The sequence below is a fragment of the Sturnus vulgaris genome, chromosome 24 (genome assembly GCF_052056855.1).
Source record: "Sturnus vulgaris isolate bStuVul1 chromosome 24, bStuVul1.hap1, whole genome shotgun sequence".
Lineage (NCBI taxonomy): Eukaryota > Metazoa > Chordata > Aves > Passeriformes > Sturnidae > Sturnus > Sturnus vulgaris.
In genome coordinates, this window is record NC_142266.1 from 7,572,006 (window position 1) to 7,586,832 (window position 14,827).

Sequence of the window (14,827 nt, forward strand, 5' to 3'; positions counted from 1 at the left end):
CTGGCAGCAGGGGCTGGGGGTTAGGGCTGAGCAGGAGCAAAGCCGGAGCACATCAACCTCACCTCGTGTTTTCTCGGGGGCTTTATGGCCCTGGCAAGAGAGAGATGTTCACTGATGAGTCCCAGGCCGAGCCGTGAGCACAGCATGTTGTGTTGGAGCTGGGGGTTTTTTTTGAGACGTTCAGCAGCCACACTCTCTAGTCAAGAGTCCTGAGGTTTGTTGCTGCTGCACTTTCATCCTCATATCCAGCTTCCAGCCCTTTTCTTCTCTCTGTCCAGTGTGTCTTTTGTGTTCCTTTCTTGTCCTGTGTGCTCCCCATCCCATTCCCGTTCCCTACGGAGGGGGAGGGTGTGGAGACTGGGGGCTCCGACGTGGTTTGGGGCACCCCAAGGTCCCTGGGAAAGGGAGCCGGGCTGCGCTGGAGGAGCAGGTGAGTCGGGCATGGGGGGGGGGGGGGGGGGGGGGTCATGCTGGGTGCCAGAACATTGACAGGGAGGGGTGGGTGTAGAATGCATGAAAAACAGAACCATAAAAAATAGCTAAATATAGTCTAAAAGGAATGTTTAAATGCTTTTTATTTGGGTAGAGGCACGGTTTTTATAGCTAATATAAAAATAAAATATAAAGAATAGAAATAGATTGGTATACATGTAAAATATAATGAAATATAAGTAGCAAATATCTATGAAAAATCTAGTGTATAACAGAAATAATGCAAATATAAGAATATGTATAAATATAAAATAGAGCTATGAGAATGGTAATAAGAATGGGGTAAAACATCAGTGAGAAATGGAAAAAAACCACATGAAAAATGGTGGGAAAATCAGTGAGAAATGGAGAAAAATCAGTGAAAAACGGGGGGGGAATCTTTGAAAAATGGGGAAAAAAATCAGTGAGAAATGGGGGAAAAAAAATCCATGAAAAATGGGGGAATAAATCAGTGAGAAACGGGGAAAAGTGGGGGAAAAAATAATTGAGAAATGGGGAAAAAAATCAGTGAGAAATGGGGGAAAAAATCCGTGACGAATGGCGGGAAAAGTCATTAAGAAATGGGGGAAAAATCAGTGAGAAACAGGGAAAAAAATCAATGAGAAATGGGGGAAAATTTGGGACAAAATCAGCGAGAAATGGGGGAAAAAATCAGTGGTAAATGGGGGAAAAGTCGATGAAAAATGGGGGAATATTCAGTGAGAAATGGGGGGGGGGGGGGGAAATCAGTGAGAAATGGGGAAAAAATCCATGGAAAACAGGGAAACAATCCATGGGCAATGGCGGGAACAGAGCGAGCTGTTGTCGCTCGTGCTGTGGTGGCCGATGCTGTGGGGAAAAAATAAGTGAAAAATGGGGGCAATAATCAGTGATAAATGGGGAGAAAATCAGTGATTAATGGGCGGAAAAATGCATGAAAAATGGAAGGAAAAATTCAGAGAGAAATGGGGGCAAATATCAGTGATAAATGGGGAAAAAAATCAGTGATTAATGGGGGTAAAAATGAATGGAAAATGGGGGGAAAATTCAGAGAGAAATGGGGGCAAAAATCAGTGAGCAATGGGGGGGAAAATCGGGAAATATCCATGGAAAAATGGGGGGAAAAAATCAGTGAGAAATGGGGGAAAAAATCAGTGAGAAATGGGGGAAACATCATGGTGAAATGGGGAAAAAAAATCTTTGATAAATTGGGGAAACAAATCATTGAGAAATGGGGGAAAAAAATCAGTGAGAAATGGGGAAAATATGGGAAAAAATCCACGAAAATTGCGGGAAAAAATGCATGAAAAATTGGGGAAAAATCAGTAAGAAATGGGGGAAAAAATCCATGAAAAATGGCGGGAAAAATCAGATCGGCGATCGATAGCTAATGCGTGCCTATGGATTAGATTGGCGATCGATTGATCACGACTACCGATCGATTATATCGGCGTTCGATTGCTAATGCCTGCCGATCGATTATATCGGCGTTCGATTGCTAATGCCTGCCGATCGATTAGATCGGCGATCGATTGATCGCGCCTGCCGATCGATTAGATCGGCGATCGATTGATCGCGCCTGCCGATCGATTCGATCGGCGATCGATTGCTAATGCCTGCCGATCGATTAGATCGGAGATCGATTGATCGTGCCTGCCGATCGATTAGATCGGCGATCGATTGCCAATGCCTGCCGATCGATTAGATCGGAGATCGATTGCTAATGCCTGCCGATCGATTAGATCGGCGATCGATTGCCAATGCCTGCCGATCGATTAGATCGGCGATCGATTGCCAATGCCTGCCGATCGATTAGATCGGCGATCGATTGCCAATGCCTGCCGATCGATTAGATCGGAGATCGATTGATCGTGCCTGCCGATCGATTAGATCGGCGATCGATTGCCAATGCCTGCCGATCGATTAGATCGGCGGTCGATTGCCAATGCCTGCCGATCGATTGCTAATGCACACTATTTGCACACTCCTTGCACACCCTTTGCACTCATACAGAGGCAGGAGGTTTCTCAGTTCTGGTCGGGGTTTTTTGGGGCGTTCATTCAGGGGGATTTCCTCAAGGATTGGGACACTCCTTGATTCCATCCCTTGCCTGTCTCCCAAGCGCCACCCTGTGGGCAGAGCGCGGTACTGCGCGCCTGCCTCTCCCAAGATGGCGGCTCGGGTGTCGCTCCCCGTCCTTCTAACTCTGGCTGCAAAAGGAGGGTGGCACAGCAAGGAGCCCGCTCGCTCTAGTGGGATGCCTGCGCACGACGCCGACACCGATCCCACGGGTGCGATTTTCGGCGGCGTTTCCAATCGTGCGGACATCTCCTTCAGCCCGCTTCGGCCCGGGGGAGAGGGCCGGGGCCGCCAGCGATGGTCCCGGCGCAGCCCGGGCAGGCTCGGGGCGGAGCCGGGGCTTGGCGAGGCGGGGCACGGAGGTCCCGGGGACGGGACCGGGCGGGGCCGGGGCGGTGCTTTAGGGGCGGTCCCCAGTGGTCCCAGGCGGCACCGGGGCCGGGGCCGGGTGATCCCGGAGCGGTACCGAGCTGTGCTGGGGACGGTGCTGCAGGGGCGGTGCCGGGCCCGCCTCAGGGTGATTGAATGCCCAGAAATCGCCTCCTCTGCCCCGTGCTCACACTGAGCTGCGGGCTGCAGCGTGCTGTCGGAGCTCCGCACACAGCACGGATTTGGGCTTCCCCTCCTCTCAAACCCTCTCCCCCTTCTTCCTCCTCCTCATCTTCCTCTTTTTCCTCTCCCTCCGCCTCGCCCCCCTCCCCGGGCCCCTGACTCCCCCCGGGATCCCCTCCTCCGGAGGCGGCCCTTCCGAACCGACCCCCCCTCCAAGCCCCGGAGCTCGAGACCATTAAGGTAAGCTTTGGAATTGAAATATCAGGATATTCACTGGCCTGAAATTTCAGGATTGTACGATTTTTTCTTGAAGCAGTTGCCTTTGCTGCAGGATTGTGTGGTCACCAGTCTCCTTTCCTGTGACTCTTGTTGAAATTTGCTGTCAGATAACCGGCTAGTAACGAAATATTTGACAGAAATCAATGCTGTGAACGGACTTCACTGCAGCAGTTGATGAAAGAGCAAAGAAAATGTCTGTCGTGTTTACGCACCCCCCCGAGGCTGAATGAATTCTGATACTGTAATAAATCAGTGCAGTTGGTGCCTGCAAAGGTCTTGACATTGATCAAGAAGATATTGCTTTGGATTTTTACTTTTTATCAGCGTTTCTTTAATCTGTACTTCAGCACTCTAGCCTTTCATAAGTCTTCTCCGGTTTCCTCTGGCCCTGCAGAGTAGTCCTCTCTGTTATTGTCTGATCCCAGCTTTGATGCAAGGAGGACTTTTTGTCTTGAAAATTAGCATCCCCCTCCGCATATTTAAATTAGTTATTTGACTTTTGAGAAAAAGCTGGTCAGCTCGAAGTCCACCAGACACCAGAGGCTGCTGTTTTTAGCACCTTATTCAAAGAGGACATCCTTTAGTTACCTAAGGAGGGGTAGAGATTTACCCCTAGGAATAAGGAATAAATGCAAGCAGACTGTCCTGCCAAGAAAAAAATCCAGTTACAGTGACTGAATTCGGGTTTAGTTGCCCTTGATCCTTGCAAGGGATTAAAGGCAGGTTCACTTGGTCTCCCAGCAATGAATGTCTCAACCGAAAGCTGCTCAAAATGTGCCGTTTTTCTGATGGTTTTGGATTCTTTTGCCAGGTGGGAACATGGACTGCTTGACTTGTTCCTGTGTCCACTTTCCACTTCAGTCCTTTGCATTTTCTCTGAAGGGAAAGCAGGAACAGGGAAGTTGGGGCAGTTCCGTCAGCAGAAAGGCTGCTAAGAATAGATGGTAAGGACTTACTTTTCTGCACAGTGCCATGTAACTGAAGGCTCGTTTTTGGATTTCACATTCTGTTCCTGCCCGGTTTTGTGAGAGCTGCAGGTGCATTTCTGTTTCCAGACCCTGCCAAAAATAGTCGCTTATATTATAATGAATCCTTTTTCCTTCATGTTTTCTTGCTTTAAATGAATTCCCCTGTCAGACTGATGTGAGCAGCAGTTATTTTTAGAGCTGCTGGTGTTGTACACGGAGTAACTGTAGAACAAATGAGTTGTGATGGCTTCCTTGTATTTGATGTGTGGAGAGGAGCAAAGGCACAGATTCATCCTGTGTAATTGCAGTCGTCCAACGTAGGTGCCAGGGTCGGGAAGCTGGGCAAGGTTTCCTCTCTTGCTGGGCCTTAGGGGGAGGGAGCTGAACCATGGTGTCACTCGGATTCCTTCCTCTTCTCCCTCCTCCTTTCTTGCTTGTAGAGCTGGAGCTCGGGGTCACCGAGTTTGGGTGCTCGCAGTCAGGGCCTGAATTTGGAGAGCAGGAGAGCGGGGGGAAGTTTCTAGGCACGTCAAAGCCTGTCTCTAGGGTGTGGGACTTGTTGGTCTTCCTCACCACCCCCAGCAACTTGCACGTCTCTCTGGACCTTGCTGTGGTCACAGCCCACTGCTCATTTATGTGACTGTTCATCCCTCTGCCTGATTGCTTTAAGTACAAGTAGCCTGATTCAGGTTTAATTTAGCAATGATTTTCCTCTGTTTCATCGGTAGTTTTCTAAAACTCCCCTACAGGCTATTTTGAAGGTGCTTTTTTTTTTTTTTTTAACTGCCTGTGATGATAGAAAGCTGTACGGCCCTCTGAAAGCAGTATAACCTGCTTTCCAGAAATTACAGAAGTAGGATTTTTATTGTCCACTATGCAGCTGAAGTCCCCCTAGTGAGCCTCTTGAACTGAGGGTGAGGAGAGCGGCAGATACGACTCCTCATCAACCTGCTCTTCTTTTCGTTCCTAAAAGAAGGAAGCATGAAGGTAACTATAGAAAAAGATCTGTATCCCTCGGGGTTTTGTATTTTAGGTGTTTTGAGGTTTATTTACACACCTCCTCCTTTGTTTCCTGGACAGGTTTTACGTGACAGTGGAGCGTTTGAGGACACGTGGAAGGAGCTTTCAATTTGGCTGGAGCACTTGGATAATACAAAAGAAGACCAAAAGGAAGCAGTGATTCAGTTTTTGGAAAAGGTAACGGTGTTCAAATCAGCTGGATAAAAAAATGCAAAGAATAGTGTTAGTGGAAACTGGAGGTCTTGTTGCTATTGTTGAGAAACCTGTCAAAGACCAGCGAATGAATTCTGAGAAAAGCCTTGTTTGGGATTCTTTATACGGAGGTGGCATCCTTCTTGTGTTCAGTGGGAGGGCAGCCAAATGATTTGTAGGAAAATGAAATCCAAAAAGATCAGCTGTTATTACAGCATTGTTGGTGTAAGGGTAGAGTGGTGTAGGTGTGGGTAGCTTTGATCTCCTCTTTAGGTGCCGACATTATCAGAGCTCAGTAGATGGTGGTCCTTGACAAGGAAAGGTGACACTTGCTGTTTACTCTTCAGGATGTTGAATGCCCAGTGCTTTGCCTCCACTGTGGTCTGCCCAGGTACTCGGTGTGTGGTCGCAATCTAGGTGCCAAGTTGTGGTGGGTTTTTGTTTTTCCATCAGTGTGGCCTGTAGAGCAGGAACTGTAGACAGAATCCTGCAGAAGTGCTATGGAAGTTGTCCTCATAAAAGCTGCCCAGCTTTCAGCACGTGGTCGTTCTCAGTACCGTGTGGTTCCCCTGCACTTGCCAGCCAGCAGGTGCACTTACCTTTCTCCCCACCTTTGCTGACAGATCCTGCTGAAGCTGGTGACCAACCCCTGTCCCTACACTGACAAGGCAGCAGACCTGGTTCAGGCAGCCAGCACGCTCCAGGTGGCTCTGTTTAAACAGGACTCTGATAACATCAGCATCCCCGTCTCTCACATTGATGGTATGTGGTAACCTGTCAACATCCCAACTCCATGACTTGGGGATACACTTTCTAGCCCTAATCAGCAAACTGGGGATGGATAACGCTGGCAATCCTGTTAAGTAAGGGCCCTCCAGGATTCAGCTCTCCACGTGTTCTTGGTATCAGAAGTCGAAGTGGAATTGCCAAGTTGCCGCTTTACCTCTGAAAGTAATTTCTGCCGTGGCTGTGCCACTTGAACGGTATTTGAAATCTCTCTTCATGCTCTTGCAGCAGCGTTTTTGAACTCAAATGGAAATCTAGCCCTTCTGCCTGGGACTGTTGACAGAGTCATGGAATCCCAGAGTGGTTTGGCCGGCAAGGCTCCTTAAATCTCATCCAGTTCCAGCCCTGCCATGAACAGGGACACCTTTCAGTAGCCCGGGCTGCTCCAAGCCCCAGTGTCCAGCCTGGCTTTGCACACATCCAGGGATCCAGGAGCAGCCACAGCTGCTCCGTGCTGGACAGCAGCATTGAAAGGCAGAGTGAAGGTTCAGCTGTAATTTAGGGGTTGCACTTAAAGTTGTATTGTGTGACAAATGTGGCTTTCATCCTTTTTTTTATTTTTTATTTTTTTTTTTTAATTAAAAAGAATGAAAAAGATGCCTTGTATTCCTGGAGTGTTGCATTCTACGTCTGTTGTTTTTCCTGTTAGTCTGGATTCTTGCTTTGATGTTTTTCTTCACTTATTAGATGTCCTGGATATGGTGGATGTCCTGATCGAGGACAGTGATGGCTTTGATGAAGAAGTTGGGTTCTCTTTAAATGAAGACGTGATCATTTCCCTTCAGTGCTGTTGTCCCTGCTGCATTAGAAGCCAGGAATGAACAAGTCCACGTGGGCCTGGATGCTGATCCCTCTTGCTGGTCCATGACAGCATGTGACAGGTGAGATTTCCAGGTGTCTGATTTAGCAGGAAACTGGTTTGTTCCTTCTTGTGAGGAGGCTCATTGGCTTTGCACGGGCAAAGCCACTCCACGTTTTCCATCTAGGAACAGAGCTGGGGAGCTGTTTTAAAACAGAGTCCCAGAGGTAAACAGCTTGGCTCGGTATTTCTGTGGAGAAATAGAAGAATATCTGTGTCTTCTGATTTTTCTCTCGTCTTTCTTCCACAGGTGTTTTTGTATTCCTGACTTGGGTTTCCATCGGGGACACGTGGCTTGGAGCTCAGGAGCCGGATCTGTTCCTTGCCCACGGCAGATTGGTCTGCACTAGTGCAGGTGAGGAATTACAGGACGGCTTGGGAACTCGGAAACAAGGAGAAGCAAGTCTTATGTGTCTTTGCAAAAAGATTTGGCTACCACAGGGCATTAATTCAGGGAGTTAAGACTTCATCTTTAACGTTCTGTGCTCTGCCAGCATCACTGCGAGCCCTGAAAGCCTCCTGAGCTGTTCTCATACAGACCTATCTTGTTTGGTCAAAAAAAAAATCTTAGTTTAGTTTCGTCCAAGAAAAGTTACTACTCTGTGCGAGCTCATGGGGAAGCTTTTATTCGGCATCTCTCAGTGGGACATTGAAAGTCCAACTTCCCATTTCTTGCACAGTCTGAGAGGCAGTATTACTTTCTATCATTTTTATCACAGGCATTTTAAACTTTTTGAGGAACCGGCAGGACTGTTTGTGCGGAGGCGTGCGGTTCACAGCCATCCTCTGTCCAACGTAGGATGGGAAAAAAAGGCTGGAGAGCTTCCTACAAGGGGCTGTAAGTGCAAATGACCAGGAGCCCGGGGTTTAGTCATGATGATTTAGTATTTCTTAAAAGACTCTGATTGATTTCATGATGCCAAAACCAGTATGGATAGAAGACTGAAGTTGGGAATCACGATGGTCTCCTTGGGTTTAAAAAGCTTTAATGGTGTTTCAAGACATTTGTATGAGACCTGGTTTGTTTTTTCTTACCCTTTTATTCAATCAAAAAAAAAAAAAAAAAAAAAAAAGCCTTGATCCATCACTGCTGCTGTGATGTGTGACAAATGCCTGTCCTCCCTCCACGTGGAACAGGTGAGAGGTGGAACTGAAGCCCAAAGAGTTTTCTGCCCACTGATAATATGTGAGTCATATTGGGAATTCTCTGCAGAATGGCAACAGTTGTTCTTGAATGTGGCCATGAGGGGAGTGGAACATGGCAGCCCGGGTCTGAGAAGGTGCAGTGCCAGAAGGAGAAGCTTTGAAATGTAAATCAGGATTGATTCAGGTGACTCGCGACCGCGTGCTGTGCCCAGGTCCTTAGTAGAAATACTGTGCAGGGAAAAGCCAGAGCTGCCTGTGCTATGAGCTGAATTTTTTATTGGGGGGGGGGGGGGGGGGTGTGAAATAAAAATGAGGTGCAAATGAGAGAATTGCTTGTGTGTGTGAATATTCTTGTCCTAAAGGAGCGCTGCCCGGTGCTCCTCCCTTCCTGTGCCCCTCTCCTGGTGAGCCTCTGTCCTGCTGGCCGTGCCTCTCTGTCTCCGTGCCTGTGCTGCTCCTTGCCCGTCTTTGCCCGCCCCGCACGGGCTGTGCTCGCTTCCTCTCTGGCTCCTGGGTTCCCTCTTTCTCATGGTACCCCTCAGTCCTTGCTGTGTGTTTGGCACTCTCTGTCTTTTCTCCGTCCTTCTCTGTGCCTCTGTGGTGCTCCCTGTGCCGTTGTTTCCCGTGGGATCCTTGTGTCCCGGTCACTGTCTGTCCTAGGGTGATGTTATGGTGTTTCTATCTCCAATCATGTGTCCTGATTATGTTTGGTATTATGTCCTGTGCTTCCAGGACTGACTCTGAGAGTGAAGCTTTGTTTTGTCTTGTTATCAGCCGGCTCACCTCCCCCATGGTCTATGTTTAGGAGAGGTTTTAGGAGAGGTTTTAGCTCGGTTTGCTTGCTTGCCTGCTTGCTTGCTTGCTTGCTTGCCTGCTTGCTTGCCTGCTTGCTCGCTTCTGCCTCTTTTTCTTTCCTTCGCTTTGCCCTTGCTTTTTTCTTTCCTTCGCTTTGCCCTTGCTTTTTTCTTATTAGTTAGTTCAGCTAGGCAGTCCAACTTTTTCCCTGGACTGTTTTCTCTTCCACCCCGTCCCCTCCCTCTCCTGGATACCATCTGAACCTGTTCCGGACGGGGACCTGGGAAACCCCAAGAAACACCGGGAGTCTACACTCTGTCACCTGCAGCAGCCATTCCCAAGCGCCAGAGACTGATAACTGGGCGACCACTCGCCAGAGAGACTGAACTCGTCATCCCTTCAGAACGGTGAAAGAGTTTTTTGTCAGCTGGTGTTGTCTTTTTTCCCTGTGCTGGGGAGTGTCTTGCTTGTTAAATAAAGAGGTTTTTTTCTCCCACTCTTCTCCGAGGAAATTCTTCCCGAACCCGGTGGGGTGGGGGGGAGGAGTCGTGGGGTTTGCTGTCTGGGGGCTCCTTCTGGAGGTTTTCCCCCAAATTTGCCCAAAACCAGGACACTGTCCCTGTTCATTTTTAATCCCTCCCTCTTGTGCTGCCCATCCAGCATGCCAGGGGTTTCTTTTCGTTTTTTGGTTATTTTTCGTTTTCATTTTTCTTCTTCTTTTTTTTTGGTGGGGGTTCCATTTCATCGTGCACCTTGATGTTGATTTTCTTCCCGTGTCCTCTCTGCTGCCCCTCCTCCTTTCTGCCCCTTGTCCCCTGTGTCTGCAGGGCTGGGGAGGAACTTCAGCCCTTGTGGGGGTTGCCCTCCCTTTTCTGGTGTCAGCAGAGTCACTTTGTGTGGGATGGACACATGGGAGGGGTTGCAGTCAAGTGCCCTGCTGCTGTCCAGGGCAGTTGGAGTCGTTCTGTGCCTTCTTTGGGGTGAGGAAAAAAGGCTGAGGGGGGCTCCGACGTGGTTTGGGGCACCCCAAGGTCCCTGGGAGAGGGAGCCGGGCTGCGCTGGAGGAGCAGGTGAGTCGGGCATGGGGGGGGTCATGGTGGGTGCCAGAACATTGAGAGGGAGGGGTGGGTGTAGAATGCATGAAAAACAGAACCTTAAAAAACAGCTAAATATAGTCTAAAAGGAATGTTTTATTGGTTTGTGTTTGGATAGAGGTAGGGTTTTTTTATAGATACTGTAAATATAAAAGATAAAGAATAAAAATATATAAGCAAATATAAGAAACCAATATATAAATATATTACATTACATTATATTTTGTTATGAAAATAGAAATATATAAATATTTAGACTTTAAAAGGAATGTTTTATTGTTTTTTATTTGGTTAGAGGAGGGTTTTTAATAAATAATATAAATAATATTGGCAAAAATATACAAATATGCAAAAATAGATACTGACATAAAATTATTATAACTATATATGCATATATATATGTAAGTATAAATCTATAGAAATAAATATAAATATAAAATACATGTATGTAGTATGTAATATAAATAATTTATCGATTTTAATATGTTATATTAAATAGTATGTTATAATAGAATGTAAATAGCATATAGTATATTAATATACTAGTAAAAACTACATTAAATAGTATATAAATATAGAATACACAATATAGACATATAAATCTACAGATATAAATATGAAAACTAAATAGAAAAATATATTCAAATAGAATTTAAAATAATGGAGTTTTTTGTTTCTATTTGGTTAGAGGCAGAGCTTTTAAATAAATAATATTAAAAACTATGAACCTACAAATATAGATGGATATAGATAAAATAGAAATAACATTAGTAATATAAATCTATGTATATAATGAATAATAAAATAATATTGTATATATGATAAATAGAATAGCAATTAAATTGAATATATGAAATATGTCTAGATTATGACTATAAATTAAATATTAAAAAATAGATGATTTCTATATATAAAAGGGTTTTTTTTTCATTTGGTCAGAGGCAGGGCATTTTTAGTTTGGGTCGGGGTTTTTTTGGGGCGTTCATTGAGAGGATTTTATGACGGGTGGGGACTCTGGTGCTTGGAACTCTCTCCCTTCTCTGTCTGTCCCTGACAGGGCGGCAGTGCCGGGCTGAGTTGGGCGGCAGTGCTGCCGCCGTGTGGACACAGGCGGGTACTGCACCGTGCCCCTCTCAGGATGGCGGAAGGGCCCGCGGGCCGGGACCCAGCCCTGCGGCAGCGCTCAAGATGGCGGCCTCTCTAGGACCCCGGCGGATAGGCGTCTACGTAAAACGCCTGCCCGCGCCCGCCGGCGCCCTCACGCCCGCGGCACCGCGGACCGCGCGGCCGTTGTCGGCACGCTCTGAAACGTCCGGGAAAATTGTCGGCGAGCGGATCGGCGTCGGCGATGTAATCAGGCATCTTATGCCTACACACCGGGGTCCTGATTTTTTCCCGCCCTTTCTGCCGCCATTTTGGGAAGGTCAGGCGGGGTGCCGCCCGGGGCGCCATTTTGAGAGTGCGGACACACTCAAGATGGCGGCCTCTCTAGGACCCCGGCGGATAGGCGTCTACGTAAAACGCCTGCCCGCGCCCGCCGGCGCCCTCACGCCCGCGGCACCGCGGACCGCGCGGCCGTTGTCGGCACGCTCTGACACGTCCGGGAAAATTGTCGGCGAGCGGATCGGCGTCGGCGATGTAATCAGGCATCTTATGCCTACACACCGGGGTCCTGATTTTTTCCCGCCCTTTCTGCCGCCATTTTGGGAAGGTCAGGCGGGGTGCCGCCCGAGCCGCCATTTTGAGAGTGCGGACACACTCAAGATGGCGGCCTCTCTAGGACCCCGGCGGATAGGCGTCTACGTAAAACGCCTGCCCGCGCCCGCCGCGCCCTCACGCCCGCGGCACCGCGGACCGCGCGGCCGTTGTCGGCACGCTCTGACACATCCGGGAAAATTGTCGGCGAGCGGATCGGCGTCGGCGATGTAATCAGGCATCTTATGCCTACACACCGGGGTCCTGATTTTTTCCCGCCCTTTCTGCCGCCATTTTTGGCAGGTCAGCCGGGGTGCCGCCCGAGGCGCCATTTTGAGAGTCCCGACACGCTCAAGATGGCGGCCTCTCTAGGACCCCGGCGGATAGGGGTCTACATAAAACGCCTGCCCGCGTTCGCCGGCATAAAAATAAATATGCATAAATATAAACTTAGATATAAACATGCACAAACGTTAACCTGCATAGATATAAACATAAACATAAACATAAACATAATCATAAACATGCAAAACAATAATAATAAATATAAATATAAACATAATTAGAAATAGAAATACAAACATTAATAAAATCAGTGAGAAATGGGGTAAAATTAGTGAGAAATGGGGGGGAAAACCCATGAAAAATGATGGAAAAATCAGAGAGAAATGGGGGAAAAATCGGTGAGGAATGGGGAAAAAGATCAACGAAAAATTGGGAAAAATCAGTCAGAAGTGGGGGATAAAAATCAGTGAGAAATGGGGAAAAAAATCAGTGATTAATGGGCGGGAAAATGCATGAAAAATGGGGGGAATAATTCCGAGAGAAATGGGGGCAAATATCAGTGAGAAATGGGGGGGAAAATCAGGAAATATCCATGAAAATTGGGGGAAACATCCATGAAAAATGGCGGAAAAAATCAGTGAGAAATGGGGAAAAATGGGGAAAAAGGAGTGATAAATGGGGGAAAAAATCAGTGAGAAATGGGGAAAAATGGGGAAAAAATCCACGAAAAATGGGGGGAAAAATCCATGAAAAATCAACGGAAAAATCAGTGAGAAATGGGGAAAACATCATGGTGAAATGGGGAAAAAATCAGAGAGAAATGGGGAAAAATCATTGAAAAATCAACGGAAAAATCAGTGAGAAATGGGGAAAACATCATGGTGAAATGGGGAAAAAATCAGAGAGAAATGGGGAAAAATCATTGAAAAATGGGGGATAAAAATCAGTGAGAAATGGGGGGGAAATGGGGAAAAAAATCTTTGATAAATTGGGGCAAAAATCATTGAGAAATGGGGAAAAAAATCAGTGAGAAATGGGGAAAATTTGGGAAAAATCCACGAAAATTGCGGGAAAAAATGCTTGAAAAATTGGGGAAAAAATTCCGAGAGAAAATCCCCGGGAATCCCCGGGAAAATCCCCCCGGAATCCCCGAGAAAATCCCCCGGAATTCCCCGGGAAAATCCCCCTGAATTCCCCGAGAAACTCATCCCGGAATCCCCGTGATAATCCGTCCGCTATCCCCGAGAAAATCCCCCAGGAATCCCCCAGAAAATCTCCCCGAAATCCCCGGGATAATCTCCCCGGAATCCCCGAGAAAATCCGCCCCGAATCCCCTGGAAGATTCCCCCGGAATCCCCGAGAAAATCCCCCCGGAATTCGCCGGGAAAATCCCCCCGGAATCCCCGAGAAAATCCCCCCAGATTCCCCGGAAAATCCCCCCGGAATACTCTGCAATATCCCCCCGGAATCCCCTGGATAATCCCCCTGGAATCCCCGAGAAAATCCCCCCGGAATCCACGTGAAAATCCCCCCGGAATACTCGGCAAAATCCCCCCGGAATCCCCGAGAAAATCCCCCCGGATTCCCCGGGAAAATCGCCCCGGAAAACCCGAGAAATTCTTCCAGGAATTCCCTGGGAAAATCCCTCCGGAATCCCCATGAAAATCCCCCGGAATCCCCGCGAATATCCCCCCGGAATCCCCGGGAAAATCCCCATGAATTCCCCGGGAAAATAATCTCGGAATCCCCGAGAAAATCTCCCCGGAATCACCGAGATAATGGCCCCGGAATACCCGAGAACATCCCCCGGAATTGCCCGAGAAAATCATCCCGTAATCCCCGAGGAAATCCCCCCGGAACACTCGGGAAAATCCCCCCGGAATTCCTCGTAAAATCACCCCGGATACCCCGGGAAAATCCCTCCGGAATCCCCCGAAAAATTCCCCCCGGAATACTCGGGAAAATCCCCCCGGAATCCCCTGGAAAAACCCCCCGGAATCCCCTGGATAATCCCCCAGGAATCCCCTGGATAATCCCCCCGGAATCCCCGATAAAATCCCCCTGGAATCTCCAGGAAAATGCCCCGGGAATACGCGAGAAAATCTCCCCGGAATCCCCGAGAAAAATCCCCCCGGAATCCCCTGGAAAATCCCCCCTGAATCCCCGAGAAAATCCCCCCGGAATCCCCGAGAAAATCCCCCCGGATTCCCCTGAAAATCCCTCGGAATTCCCCGGGGAAATCCTCCCGGAATCCACGAGAAAATCCGCCCGGAATTCCCGGGAAAATCCTCCAGAAATCCCCGAGAAAATCCCCCGGAGTCCCCGGGAAAATCAACCCGGAGTCCGATGGAAAATCCCCCCGGAATCCCCGAGAAAATCCCCCGGAATTCCCCTGGAAAATTCCCCCGGACTCCCCGAGAAATTCCTCCCGGAATCCCCGGGAAAATCCCCCCGGAATCCAGGCGAAAATCCCCCAGAAATCCCCGTGAAAGCCCCCCCGGAATCCCCAAGAAAATCTCCCCGGAATCCCCGAGAAAATTCGCCCGTAATACTCGGGAAAATCCCCCCGGAATCCCCTGGAAAATCCCCCCGGAATCCCCTGGAAA

The 14,827-nt window shown here is 48.2% G+C and overlaps 1 protein-coding gene across 6 annotated transcripts; it reads left to right on the forward strand.

The window, feature by feature from the left end:
* The first annotated feature begins 2,466 nt into the window (after positions 1-2,466).
* Positions 2,467-9,643, forward strand: LOC148221325 (nucleolar pre-ribosomal-associated protein 1-like). 6 transcript variants are annotated; one of them, XM_088178461.1, is made up of 6 exons: positions 2,961-5,546; positions 6,185-6,323; positions 7,035-7,228; positions 7,457-7,561; positions 7,926-8,044; positions 8,420-9,643. In XM_088178461.1, the coding sequence occupies exons 1-3, from the start codon at positions 5,331-5,333 to the stop codon at positions 7,166-7,168; spliced, it is 489 nt and encodes a 162-aa protein (XP_088034587.1). In that variant the 5' UTR covers positions 2,961-5,330; the 3' UTR covers positions 7,169-7,228; positions 7,457-7,561; positions 7,926-8,044; positions 8,420-9,643. The 6 variants fall into 6 exon arrangements, with proteins under 6 accessions (XP_088034584.1, XP_088034587.1, XP_088034586.1 ...); XM_088178458.1 differs by adding an exon at positions 2,467-2,762 and having other exon boundaries at positions 5,230-5,546; positions 7,457-9,643; XM_088178460.1 differs by having other exon boundaries at positions 7,457-8,044.
* Positions 9,644-14,827: the final 5,184 nt, after the last annotated feature.

What these genes read in the sequence shown, in the direction of transcription:
- LOC148221325 (XM_088178458.1), top strand. Translation starts at nt 5,331, where the DNA reads ATGAAGGTAACTATAGAAAAAGATCTGTATCCCTCGGGGTTTTGTATT. An exon ending in TGATTCAGTTTTTGGAAAAG is followed by an intron (nt 5,547 to 6,184) that starts GTAACGGTGTTC and finishes CTTTGCTGACAG; the next exon opens with ATCCTGCTGAAGCTGGTGAC. An exon ending in CCCCGTCTCTCACATTGATG is followed by an intron (nt 6,324 to 7,034) that starts GTATGTGGTAAC and finishes TTCACTTATTAG; the next exon opens with ATGTCCTGGATATGGTGGAT.